We start from the raw sequence: 14271 nt of genomic DNA on the forward strand, positions 1-14271 counted from the left end.
ACAGAAGATGTCAGGCCTGGAGAAGACCCTCACCTTGTGTGGACTATATATCTGTTCTAGTTTTTAAAGTTAATGTTCCAGGGGTCAAACTCTACGTGACTTTCCTGATTTGATTTACAGAATTGTACTTTCATGTGTATTTCTCTAATGAATAAAGTGAACATTATCTGTACATCTTCCTGAGGAGGGAATGTTTTATCAGTATATTTTGGTATAATAGTGAGCTCAGGCCCTCTCCATCCTTGAGGAAACTGTGATTCCCTAGTGCTTTGTGTGTGCGTTGGATGTTTTGTGCAGGTCCTGTATAGGATTTATGAAACACTTCGGTATGCAACAACAGACCCAGAGACTTTCCACGATCTCCGAGGTCACCACAGGACTAAATCTAGGAATCGGACGACAACTATCTTGACTAATGGCGGCATACTCTCATATCTATCCATGTGTGAAGATGTGTTTTTGATTTTATGGACTCTTAGCCAATCAGAAGTAGCTAACCTGTAAGCAATGATGTAATTCATGCCCTTGGAAATTGTGTAACTGGTGTGAGATTTTGTGTAAGGTAGAGTCTGGCCTGCGACCTCCTCGTGAGACTCTGACGCTTGGCTCTACCGATGAAACTGCAAACTATTCTTCAGTAAATTTTTCTCTATTTGATTGAACCTCACGACTCCTAGTCTTCTTTCATCATATCTGGGTCTGGGTCCTTAAGCTGTTACCCCCCTAACACCTCACAAAGTCACAAGACCTTTATATGAAGACAAAAGAAATCAACATGAAAGACCATTTTTTTTTGCAAACACTGGAAAAGTTTTTATAAAAGACATCACATTTTTTAATCCAAGTTTTCTGAATTATGTACAGGACACAAAAAACAGCTTTAAATGTTATTTCAATGATCAGATGAATTTATGTTTCAATCGTTCCCTCTTTCACGATGGCCATGGCGAGGTTACGGGCCAGAGACAGTCGCAAGAGCTCCGTCTTTGTGGACTCGATATCTTCATCCTAAAACACACAGAGGAAAAACAGCTTAGAAACATCTTAATTTACAGCTAAACCTTATAATGGGCAGCTCACGTGCTTCTGGGACGCTCTGGACGAGCAGTACCTGGTCTGTCTGCTTTGGCTCTTTGGTTCCTGAGTTCAGTTCCTCCAGACAGGACATGAGCTCATACGTCTGATCCACGGAGAAGATCACCTTTACATGCAAGAAAACAGAGCGATTCAAACGATATGCCAAACACACTATGGTCAACTTTTATGGGTTAAGCTAAAATGTTTGTTTATATTTATGCATTTGGCAGTCGCTTTTATCCTAGCATTCAAGGCAAATATTTAATCAGTTGATAGTACAGACCAAGCGTGCCACACAAGTGCTGAAAAGTGAAGCCAAAGCGTTTCGATCGCCTTTTGATATTACTTTTTCCATTTTTAATGCATTTTTTGGGGGGAGTTTTCTTTATATTATTTACCTTTAAATTACTATATTTTATCTATAAATAATTTAAGCACATTCCTCACATTCTTTCCACTTAAATTCAAAATAACTCACAATTGCATGCATAACCCTTTTAATTCAGCTCAAAATATCTTACATTGGGTGTCTTTGCCGACCTCTTGTGAAAATAATGATAATATGACTATTGGTATATAATATGACTAGATGGCCTTGTAGCTCTATATGGAGCAAATGAGCTGTTCCTCTGGGTCCTAAACTCAGTTTCTCTTCAGTATGCATTCAGATACACATGTAGACATTAGAAAATAATTTTTTGGTAAAGTTTTAGAATTTTCGATGTGTATTCCTCGCATTCCATTCATTCCTAAGGGGGTCAAATTAACCCGTGAGGGAAGAATTTGTTACTTTTTTAAAATTTCAACCACAAAACTCCTTGAATCCAATCAAAAAATGTTTTTTGTGTATTCGTTGTTCAAGTGTGACAAAAGTTCTATGGTCTTGGACCCCTCTGATGCACACTAAATTAAAAAAATGTTTTGGATCAAAATGACCCGAGGGAATGAAGTTCTGTAGCCAAACTTTCATTGTTCCTAGCACCTTCTCTACTAAGGTTACGGGTTAGTGTAAAGCATGAGGTGTGAGTGACCTCCTTCTGCTCCAGCAGTGGCAGTGCGTCGGTCAGCAGGGTCATCCACAGGCTGCGCGGGGCGATCTTAGCCGTCATGAGGGACAGCAGGAGTCTGGCCGCCTCAGAGAAGCGGTTCTCACCGTAAAGCCTGTGAAACTCACGGTACTTTCCTAAAAACACACACGCACACATGGTCAAACAACTCATGGACTAACGACCTTCTTAAAGACAACGTGAAATGGCATTAGTAATCGTTTTTAAGTCTGTGATGTGACATTGTTCAGAGTGACACAGGATATCTGACAAGAAAAACATGGGACTTATAACAGAATGAGTCAGAGCTGAATGTGCATTTGCTGAAAACAATAACTTATAAATTGCTTTAGTTATTGGTCGGTATTAATACATGAAGAGAAAGTTATTAGATGAAAGACAAGCTATGTGCAAATATAATGTGCACTGATGAATCCTTCACAGTTAGTGAAGGACAGCCGAAGTGAAAGCTGTGATAAATAGTCATGAGAAAAAACCAGCGGACTGAAATATGAGTTATTCATGAAACCGAATTATAGCAGCTCTTCAGATAAATCACGTAAACGTCGTCGGTTTGTCATGTTGTACCTAGAAACGTCAGTCTGTCACTGAGCAGCATGGCAGGACCCAGATTATCCAACAAATCCAGATCTGTGAAAGAGCCTTTATTACTGTAATCCTGAAGAAACCTGCGCAAAACACACGGAAAGAAGCGTTAGGAGAAAAAGAGCAATTTAATAATTAGATTTGTATATATTTTTTGGTTTTTGTTTATTCTTATATATTATATGTAGCATTAAGACAATTAAGTCTGTTTTAGAACATTACAGCAATGGTAATTTGAAGTTGTAAAAAAAAAAAAAGTAATTATAGGTTAAAAAGACAACATGATAACCAATTATGTATATTGGCAGGGGTAGGTAGGGTGGATGGACTGATAGATAGGGACAGATGGGTGGATGGATAAGAAAGATAAGAGATGGATAGATGGATGATGGATGGATGGATAAGAAAGATAAGATGGATTATAGATGGATGGATAAGATAGATAAGAATGATGGATGGATAAGACAGATAAGATGGATTATGGATGGATGGATGGATGGATAAGATGAATGGATAGATGGACAGACAGACAGATAGATACCTCTCAGAGATGAGTGTGGCGAAGGCTGCGTCTTTTGCTCTGATGCTCCAGGACAGAGCAGATCCCAGTCTGTTGTTCCTCAGAGCTCGTTTAGCCATGATCTTACAGATACTGCGCACTGCAACACACACACACACACACACACACACACACACACACACACACTTAACAGACTTTAATCAAACTTAATGAATGTAATGTAATAGACTCTTTCTGGAAAAGAGCAGCCGGTTTAGGCAGGAAGAGGATGACAGTTTTTGGTGACTGATCAGTCGACCTCAGTGTTTGAGTGTGTTCGCTCACCCTGTTCACTCATCTGTCGGTCCTCACAGATACGGAGGACTTTAATGGCTTTGCGTTCGGTGTCGAGCGGGACTCTCTCGATCTGCAGCTCCAGATACACACGACCGAACTCAGGACAGTGATCGAAATAATCCACTGCCAGCTGCCACAGACTAACACACACACACACACACACACACACATATGAGAAATACATCATTTATGAACATCAAATCATCATATTATAATGATTTCTGAAGGATCATGTGACACTGAAGACTGGAGTAATGATGCAGAAAATTCAGCTTTGATCACAGGAATAAATTACTATGTATAAATCAGATATTTCAAATTGTAATAATATTTCATAATATTACTGTATTTACTGTATTATCACTACAGTGATAAATAGATGCAGCCTTGGTGAACAGAAAATAATTCTTAAACTCTATAAAGCTGCTTTGAAACAATATGTACTGTGAAAAGCGCTATATAAATAAACTTGAATTGAATTTTAGGGTGAAGTGTGACTCATTTCGTCCTCTATCTGCAGAGATTAATAATGCGTTTAATCACCTGTGATGAGTGAAGAGACCCGAGGCGTACTCCAACACCAGAAACTCCCGCAGATTAGAGCCAAAACTACAAACACACAGAACCATCACATCCATCAAAACCTTCTCAAAGACACACATGAATCTGTACCTTTACTTTAGTCACCATAACAGAGGTCATTTACATATAGAAGGAGTGAGGGTGGAAAATAATCATATAAACACTAAAATATGACTTTTTGTGTGCAGAAACCTGATCATAAGTGTAATGAAAGCATGATGTGATGTGAGATACGCACTCGAGGTTGTGTGACTGCAGAAGTTTGCAGTGATCCAGCAAGTCCGTCAGATGAGCCACAAACCACCAGTTGTTGAGCGCGATGCTGTGGAAACATCACGTGTGTGTGTGAGAGGGTCTGTTCAGATGAATGTGTGTGTGTGTGTACTGAGAGAGCGCTGACGCACCTGCAGTCTTTGATCACCTGATGCAGGTCGAACTCAAACGCCGACAGCAGGATGATGTCCAGAGGCTCGGGAGTCGCCCGCGGACCCAGAAACATGTTCATGCTCGACTGAAACACACACACACACACACCGTCAGCTGCGGTTTATACACTCACACTGTATTATTTATTCCTCGTTTATATGAGAATAAAACACAGTGAGCTGCTGCTGCCCATTGTCAAGAGAAATGGAGTGTTCTCTTCTAAACAATTAGACAAACATCTAAATTATAAGAAAATATATAATAAAAAGCAGAACATTACAGAAGTTTTCAAAAGGTGACAAAAACATATATACTGTTCAGACATGCATGATGAATTCTCAGCGGTTTGTATGATATCTGGCAGCTTTACTCGTGGTGTGTGTGTGTTGCATGCAGGGTTATTATAACTAAAATAAATAAAACACAGAAACATAAGCCGGCTTTTAGGATACTACTGTAATGAGAATGTGTGGTGCTGAACTGTTGTGAAAATTCATTTTTAGATTAAAATAAAACATTTTTTTTAATGCAAAATATCATTTCTTAATTTTCTTTTAGGGTGAAGCATGACCTGGACATGATTTATTATAGTAATATTATATAGATGGGTTATTATAGTAAACTAAAACCATTACAAACTTTGTTACTTGAAATAAAATAAGCTTTAGCTGAAAGCAATATGTCTAATTTAAATTTTGTTTAACTGAAACTCAAATAACTATATATATATATATATATATATAAAAAAATAACAACTACTAAAAATGACAAAAACAACAGAATTACTCAAACTAATTAACATAAAACATAAAATATTAAATTATAAATAGCCATAGAACTATAATAGTAGAGGCCTGTCATGATCATGAATTTTGTGCTTGTGATTAATTGTCATACAAATAATGGCAATTAATGATTTAATTTTGTTTTGTTCATTACACAATATTTTTTTATTTGGAATAATATAATTTAATATCTTAAAGGCCCATTTAATTTACTTTGATGCTTTTCCTTTAATCCTGTGAAAATAAATATTTAATATAACACCATAAAATATAATCTTATACAATATAGTAATATAATATAATAACCTTAATTTCCTTAAATTGTGATTAGATTGAATAACCACGATCATACGCTCACTCAATAACCGTGCCTGTCCTATGATAGTAAAGGAACACTACCTGTGCGTAGTAGTGCAGGTCGGGCGGTTTGATGGTGGGGTGTGTGAACAGCAGCCGCGTCACCAGAAAGTGATACCAGGTGCTCAGCAGCTCCTTCTGCTCCAGCAGAGCGTCTTCATCGCCCACCAGGATCTGACAGAGACGCACACAATCAGGGTGATGATGATGATGATACCTGATCACGGGTCACCAGAGGTCACGACCCCTCACCTTGCAGATGGTCTCCAGGTGACGGTTGCTAGCGAAGGTGTTGTCCTGGAGACTGCGGTCACACTCCTCGTGCCAGTTTCTCCATTTCATATCAAACTCGGTCAGCGTTTGAGTTCCTGTGGGCTGAACACACACACACACACGTGATTATTTTATGGTGACACTGTTTTATACAAAAATGAGCCCTTAAAGTGGTTGTTACAGTGATTTTACTATAGTTAACCCTCTGGTGCTCTTGGTTGGTCGATCAAATTACCAATTATTTATTTTTTTTCAATGAGAAAATTGTACTATATTTTAGTTCATTACTGTTTTTAATTCAATATTTTGTATTTTTAGGGGATTTTATAGTTATAGATTTTATTGTAGTTATAATCCATTTATTCACTTTTGAGAATAGACCTGAACATAACTCTTGAATATTTTAGAGCACAGACCTAAAGTTTGGTCTCTTTTTAAAGACGGCACTTGTCATATTACTGCTGAAGTGAAAAGAGTAAAAAAAAAAAGTGAACTTCAAACTGAAAGTTCAACTGCATATTCAAAATGGCCTGTTTGAATATTTGGTATGTAAATTATGTTAATTTCTTTAATCAGAAGCGTGTTGTGTACTGATGTGTGTACGTACGTTAAACACGGGCATGTTCTGCAGCAGGAGGTCCATGCGTCTGAACACAGAGCTGCTCTCGGCCCGCAGAGACGCCTGTTTGGACAGAACCTGCCGGGCTTCATCCATCCGGCCCTGCAGCACTAAACTGATCACCTGCACACACACACACACGTGAGGACCCCAGCGGTGATGTGTTGAGCATCTGGAGGTCAGAGTTCATGCGCTTCATACCACGTCCCAGTAGGCCTGATGTCGAGTGGGGCTCTCGCTCTGCAACACTTCTCTCGCTCTGGAGTCCACGTCTGACTTGTGGAGACGCACCCAGTCCAGCAGGTGCAGCAGCAGAGATCCGGCTACACAACACAACACACTCATCATGATCAGCAGAGATCCGGCTACACAACACAACACAACACAACACAACACAACACAACACAACACAACACAACACAACACAATCCATCCGTCTCCAGTGAGTTTGCATTGTGAGAAGCTGCAGTTGAAGTTGTTGTTTGTTATGTGACAAGGCGTACAGCACACAAGCTACAAAACCCAGAAGTTTTTATAAGCTGTCGACCACAAAAAACGTATGGCAATTGAGACAGACTGCGACGTGTCATAGACCTACGCCTACTGGAGGGGAACATAATCGGCGACAGGATAGCTTAGTTTACAGAAAATAATATATAAAACTGGCATTTGGACATTTGACTTAACAGTGACAAAATGTTTACTGCACACGATTGTGTATTTTTTAGTGCACACTTGAGTGTCAGGATCCCACAATTTACCCATTCTTCCAGCTGATGCTTGTTTTTTGGGGTCGACAGCTTATAAAAACTGAGTTCTGCGTTTTTTTAGCTTGTTTGCTGTACACCAGGGGTCAGTAAGTTTCAAATTAAAAGCTCTCAATTAATCTCAAAATAAAACATTGCTGCAAAAACGTTCTCGTACTTTTATTTTGAAGGAAAAATCACTAAAGACGGAGTGATTGTGAGTAACTGTTGCTGTCATGACGGATCTATTTCCAGATATTATTGCTGGCGGGCCAGTTTTGGCCTGTTGCCGACCCCTGCTGTTCACCTTGTCACATAGCAGTGTTTAGACATTGTTTTGTATAAGTCATAAATGACAAGGATAAAGCTTCTCGCAATGCAAAGTCAATGGAGACGGTTGGATTGCCCCCCCACCCACACACACACACACACACACACCCACCCCCCAGTGGGCGTGGTTTTCAGATTATGACAGGTGTCGCTCTGTCTCAATCTGAGCAGCGCAGGCGTCTGTACCTGGAGATGCGTCGATGAACAGCACCTCACACAGGTTCCAGATCAGCTCGATGGCCAAGAGAATAGACACCTACAGAGATCAGATCAACAATAACAGGACATGTTTGAAAATCTGATTTGTTCCACCACGGTTTGATTATGTCAGCAGAAAGAGATGAGTATATTTTTTGAGTATATAAGAGATGGTATATTTTTTTAATTAAAAATAACAAAGACATTTTTACTTTTAGAAACACTTGTTAAATTTTTAATCAATTTATAATTATTAAAATATTCAGAATGAGTACATATTAAGTTTTTATTGTTGCAATCTAATGACGAATGTATTTTTATAAATTAAAGCACATAAAATAATTAGAAAATTTGTGTTGTTTTATTAATATTAATATACTATTATAGTATTTATTGATATTTTGTAATCTAATAATTAATTTATCTTTATAAAATAAAACAAATAAAATAGAAATTAATGATATTTTAGCAAAATTAATACATTATTATAGTATTTATTAATATTTTTGTAAGATTAATTTATCTTAATAAAATAAAGCATATAACAATTAGAAATTAGTGTTATTTAATAATATTAATATACTATTATAGTATTTACTAATCTCTTTGCAATCTAATAATTTATCTTTATAAAAATAAAACAAAATAAATTGAAATTAGTGATATTTTAGCAATATTAATACATTATATATGATATAAATATTTATAAATATTTTTGTAAGATTCATTTATCTTAATAAAAAAGCATATAACAATTATAAATTAAATAAGTGTTATTTTAGTAATATTAATATACTATTATAGTATTATGAATATTATTTGTAATCTAATGAATACTTTATCTTTATAAAATAAGGAATATAATTTATATTATATATTTACATATATAAAATTATATTACTATACTATTATAGTATTTATTGATATTTCAAAATAATTTTTAGATTTTCAGTTTTAATTTTATGTTTAACTTAAGTTATAACCATTTCTTTTATATTTGTCTTTGTCCTTTTTTTTATATTTCCATTAATTTTTTATTAATTTCTATTTCAATTTTAGTATTATAGTCATTTTATTTCAGTTAGATACCAATGCAACATTTCTAATTTTCTCATCTAATATACGTTATTTAATTTTTTTTTAAAATAACAAAAATGTTTTTGTTTTTTTTAAATAGTTTCGGTTAGAATGAAACCATCGAAACACTGGTTCTGCACATCATTTATCAGACAACTAAACATTAAAATAAAACAATCAGCACTGGCCATGAGTTACTGTGTCAGTCGATTCATATTTCATGTGATCTTCAGCATGTACCTGATCTCCATACTGTGACGCTATAGACCCCTCTTGTGCTGAAACTGGGAAGAGAAACAGAGCGTGATCAGCTGATCAAACGCATCATCCTCCTCATGCGTGATGCGGGTGTCATGTGACCGTTTACCTGCGTTCTGCTGAAGTTCCTCCATACAGGCTCTGATCACAGACCTGTAGTTCTTACTGATGCTCACGAACCTGCCAGAAACAATGACAGATCACAACCACAAACACACACCAGGACACACTCAGCATGCAACGTTTAAAGTCTGAGGACTCACTGCGTCTTCTTGTTTTTGCTCGGGACGTCCTCTTTGATTTTCTGCAGCCCCACGAAGATGAGATGCGACTCGTTGAAGAGCTTACGCAGGATGGGAGAGTAGATATCTTCATCTTTCCTCACGATGTGGACGAACGGAGAGCCCGCAGACTTCGGACCTGAGCAGAAATACACACCATTGACAGTTTTTAATGATGCCTCTTTCACATACACTCTTTCCAGGATCCAGGGTGGATGTTATTAATACCTTGTAGTTTGTAGTTTGTCTCATAGACTAACAGATCTCCAGGACCCCATTCAAAACCCAAGTGCCTCTGATGAAACCCAGCGCCGGGAATCATCTGCAAGAAAAACAAATGGAGTATATAAACAAGCAGCACTACCATGGTAATCATTCAGTAATATACAAGAATAAGCCAGCCAGTGTATATCAGTTTATTATACAATACATATACCATGGTAGCCTGCATATGATATAGTGTAGTGTACATATTTATATACCAACTTATTGAAATACTATGGAGTACCATGGTATATGATAGTTTAGTAATACTACATTCAGAAGCCATGGTAACACCACAGAACATGTGTATTCTTCACTTACTTGTACCGTTTATTAATAATCATATGGACTGAAGAACCAGCATAAACCAGCACGTACCGTGGGACTGGGCTCCACGTCCACCTCCTCCATCATCCGGAGATATTAAATCCTCCTGATTAACAGTGAAAAATATGATTGTAAACAGTTTTATGATCTGAACAACATTCAATACGTTCAGCGCTCAGAATCGAGCGCCATGAGCCTGAAGGACCCCTGGAGCCTGCGCGCGGTTAGTACGACGCACTGAACGCCTGAGTAAAACACTAATCGACAATTAAATATAAATGATGCTCTGTTTATATTTGTTTCAAATTATATGGTTGTTGTTATTATAAGGAAACATTGTTTCAGAATTATCAGTAGTGTTTAATAACAATATATACCAATCGCAAATGTTTGTCATATTTTCATAAAGATGAAGAATAAAGGAGAAAAATAAGACTTGCGTTTTTTGAATATTTACAAATCGCATGTGTTTTTGTTTTCTAAAGGATTTTCAGTGGTCCCATGACAATTCTAGCTATCTTACCAGTAATTGAACATATCTGATAAGAATTATAGGGATGCACCGATATGAACATTTTGGCCAATACCGATAACTGATGATTCCTTATATATTTGAAAGCTAAATAATGAATCTAAATGAATCTAAATAATTTTTTATATATATATATTTTTTTTTGACAGCCATGTCACAAACACACAATGTTCTCATTATCATTTTATGCAGCCTATTTGACAGACTTGCGCTGCACATGTTGCACTGAACTGTATTTACATTTTTTTAAGTGATTCCAATCATATTTCAAGCATTCAAAACCATCATGTTGAACAGTGCGCATCTGAAGTGTCTCAGTAGAAGGAAATAAGCCATTATTTATCGGCTTTAATATAAAGGACACATTTTCTTATCGGGTCGATAATGATAACATTAAAAATGAACATACATCGACCGATACCGAGATCGTGGCCAATATATTCTGCATCCCTAGTATATATAGTGCAACAAAAAAATTCATGTTTTAATTTAAGTTATTATAAATAGTGTTCTAGCTTAAAATAATTGCTTTTATATATAGGGTCAGGGTTTGTTAACACTTACTTTTAATGGTATTCCTTTTAAACTATGGTGTAATTATGGATTTTTTTGTGATTTTAAAACTGATTTCTTTACACATTGTAATGTTTCTTTGAAATAAACTGTTTTATATATGGCCCTAATATATATATATATATATATATTTCTGTCAATGGTATAAAAAGATCATAAGAGAGGTTTTATTCAGAATGTAGTGTAAATTATTTCATTTGTTTGTATTAGTGTAGGCCTTTTCCTCACAGTCGTTTTGAATTATTAATAAATAATGGCTGCGGTACGTTCAGCTTGATCTGTGAATTACATAAAGAACAAAATGGCTTCCCTTCCCACTCCAGTGACAGGAGCAGTGGTTCATTTTCCCCTCATAAACAACACAATACTCGATGTACGCCATTGTAATAGATTCCCTGTCTTGTGTCTGATTATATGTGATATTTACTATTAAAAAATCATCGTTTTGTGTCATTTATATTCATATTTGGTTCAACGTTTTTTTTCTCCAAGATAAGACGTGCACGAATGCGCGTGCATGTTTCCCCGGCTCCATGGTCTCGCGCATTACATCACCGTCGCGCGTCACACGATACATGTGACCTGCTCTAGCCAATCGTGACAGAGCGCGGAGAACGGACGCGCCGCTCGTGACCGCGCACGCAGGGCCTGTTTTTAATCGGGGGCGCGGACGTGCGCGTCCCCGCGGATTCTTTGTGTGGCGGCGTAGAGAAGCGCAAATACAATAACCATGGCCGACGAGAAACCCAAGGTGAGTGGCGTTTAAAAATGAAGGGATTACTTTTATTTAGTCACAGTTTAAGTCGTGCGAGGGATTGTGAAAACATGGGAGGACACAGATGGTTTCATATTTAATGTGAAATATCGCGCTTAGTGGATAAATACTGTAACTACCGCCTCAGAAACACCGGAAGAAGACGTGTGAACGCGCGTGGCGAGCTCACACCGCGCGCGACACACACAGGCGCGTTCAAATAAAAATAACGAGCAGAAATGGTCTAATATCAGACATATAATATTGCTAATATATGCGTGTGTTATGTGTGCATCGAGTATTTGCTGACTGAGACCTGATGGAAAGTAGTTTTATGTTGGTTTGATCTGATGATGTGATTCAAATGTGAGCATCCATCACGTGAAGCACAGCAACTCAAGCACAACACTGCCAATAAAGCCACAAATAACACCACTAAGATGAACATGCATGAGTCTGTTATTATTGCAATGCACCCAAATGTAAAAGACTAAAATAAACTGAACTGAGTGTGTCACATGAATGAGGATTTATCACGTTCATTTTAGTTTAATTATAAAACCCACATCAAATCATGTACAATTCAAATAGTTAAAAGGAAGTCCCCCTGTGGTGAAAGTCCCCCTGTGGTCAAAATCAAGTTTTTAATATTGTTTGGTGGTGACAATGTGGTGTTTTTACTGTGCTTTAAGACAAACCAAGCACAAATAAATTCGTAAAGTCAACACAATTGTTGAGTATTTTCTCTTTAAAACTGCAGTGAACCAAAAACAGTCTCAAGAACACGGGGTTTGAAATCGCTGGTATTTCTGACGTAACAAACTACCTTGTAACCAATCAGGGGTGCGTTTCCCGAAAGCATCGTTGGCCAACTAGGGTCGTAGTTGGCTAACGATGCTTTCGGGAAACGCACCCCAGAACGTGTGATCGTCAAGGAGTGGATCTCTGAGCTTGTGCGAGTGAGTGGAGGCGGGGCTAACGTAGAGTTACATTCAAGGCAAGCTAATTTAAGGCATGGGAAAAAACGTTTAATATGTTGTCAGAGACAAGAAATGCTAGATGCCATCCTGGTAGACATTCAAACGCTCTCCCTCTCGGTTAGCATCGGCAAGCAATAACCACAAAGACACCATCCGTTTTGCCCCACCTCTCGCCTCTGATCGTCTTCGCTTTGATTTAATCGATATTGAACATCTTCAAAGTTTTCATCCTTGCTAATTTTGCGCTCCGGCTCAAACTGAAAAGAAAAATTGTTAAACGGATGACATTTTGTAACACAGAGGGATCAAGATAACAGTGCCGAGATCGGTGCCACCATTTGACGTCACTCACTAGCACTACCCAGAATGCATTGCAATGTCAACTTTTTCCCCCACATTTTATAACAGCTTAAGGGCTGTTTACACGACACCGTTTTCAACTAAAAAACGTAAAACTTTTTACGGATTTTGGTCGTTCGTTTACGTGACAACGACGTTTTGGGTGCCTGTAAACGCAAACTTTTGAAAATTGGATTTCAAAGTGCAAGTTTTTGAAAACGTTCTCTGTGTAAACAACAAAAACGCGGATCTCTGAAGACGATGACGTCATGCATATGCGTATTACGTGTTCAGTCTGTAGTGTTTCATCGCCATCTACTGGCCTGGCCGCAGAATACAGCGTTTTAGGGCAATTCCACGCAAAAACTGTCACATCCATAACGCCAACTAAATACCATGGCATTGTGTTGGCGTTATGGATGTGACAGTTTTGCGTGGAATTGCCCTTTAGTCGTTTTCGTGGATCCGTGTGAATGGGGATCGTTTTGACAATGGTGTCGTCTGAACGTGGAAAACTCAAAGGAAAAACTTCTCAGTTTTAAGCGTATCGTTGTCGTGTAAACATACCCTAAGACATTTTGTGAATTGTATATTATATCTGTATAATTTGGGAAAACAATAATCTAGTAAAGCATACAAGTCTTAATACCCGGGTTCCTTTAAAAAGGATGAAACTAATTTCTATATTTGCCACAATGGTCACATGATGTTCCCTTCCATGTTATTGTCATGTGACTCACATTCGCCACAATTGGTCACATGATGTTCCCTTCCATGTTATTGTCATGTGACTCACATTCGCCACAATTGGTCACATGATTAAAGATTAAAGATGAGCCATTGTTTAGAATCGTACCTACAGTATTTTCTGTGTATATTGCTATTGGTCGACCAACATGTCCGATATATTATGCAACTACATTTAATAGTTACAAATGAGATGCACCTAAAACATGCAAGGAAGAGTGAAGTAAGATATCTGACA

The 14271-nt window shown here is 37.5% G+C and overlaps 1 protein-coding gene across 1 annotated transcript; it reads right to left on the reverse strand.

Moving 5' to 3' along the window:
- Positions 1 to 794: 794 nt before the first annotated feature.
- On the reverse strand, positions 795 to 10326 carry nup85 (nucleoporin 85). Its single transcript, XM_084124656.1, has 19 exons — positions 10160 to 10326; positions 9746 to 9839; positions 9500 to 9656; positions 9346 to 9416; positions 9219 to 9262; positions 7890 to 7959; positions 6829 to 6950; positions 6616 to 6750; positions 5988 to 6110; positions 5778 to 5909; positions 4572 to 4678; positions 4406 to 4489; positions 4129 to 4194; positions 3574 to 3725; positions 3271 to 3388; positions 2712 to 2812; positions 2109 to 2260; positions 1112 to 1201; positions 795 to 1008 (listed from the first exon to the last, which is right to left on the reverse strand). The coding sequence occupies exons 1-19, from the start codon at positions 10193 to 10195 to the stop codon at positions 910 to 912; spliced, it is 1953 nt and encodes a 650-aa protein (XP_083980782.1). The 5' UTR covers positions 10196 to 10326; the 3' UTR covers positions 795 to 909.
- Positions 10327 to 14271: the final 3945 nt, after the last annotated feature.

The sequence above is a fragment of the Abramis brama genome, assembly GCF_963993115.1.
Source record: "Abramis brama genome assembly, chromosome: 1".
NCBI classification, from domain to species: domain Eukaryota; kingdom Metazoa; phylum Chordata; class Actinopteri; order Cypriniformes; family Leuciscidae; genus Abramis; species Abramis brama.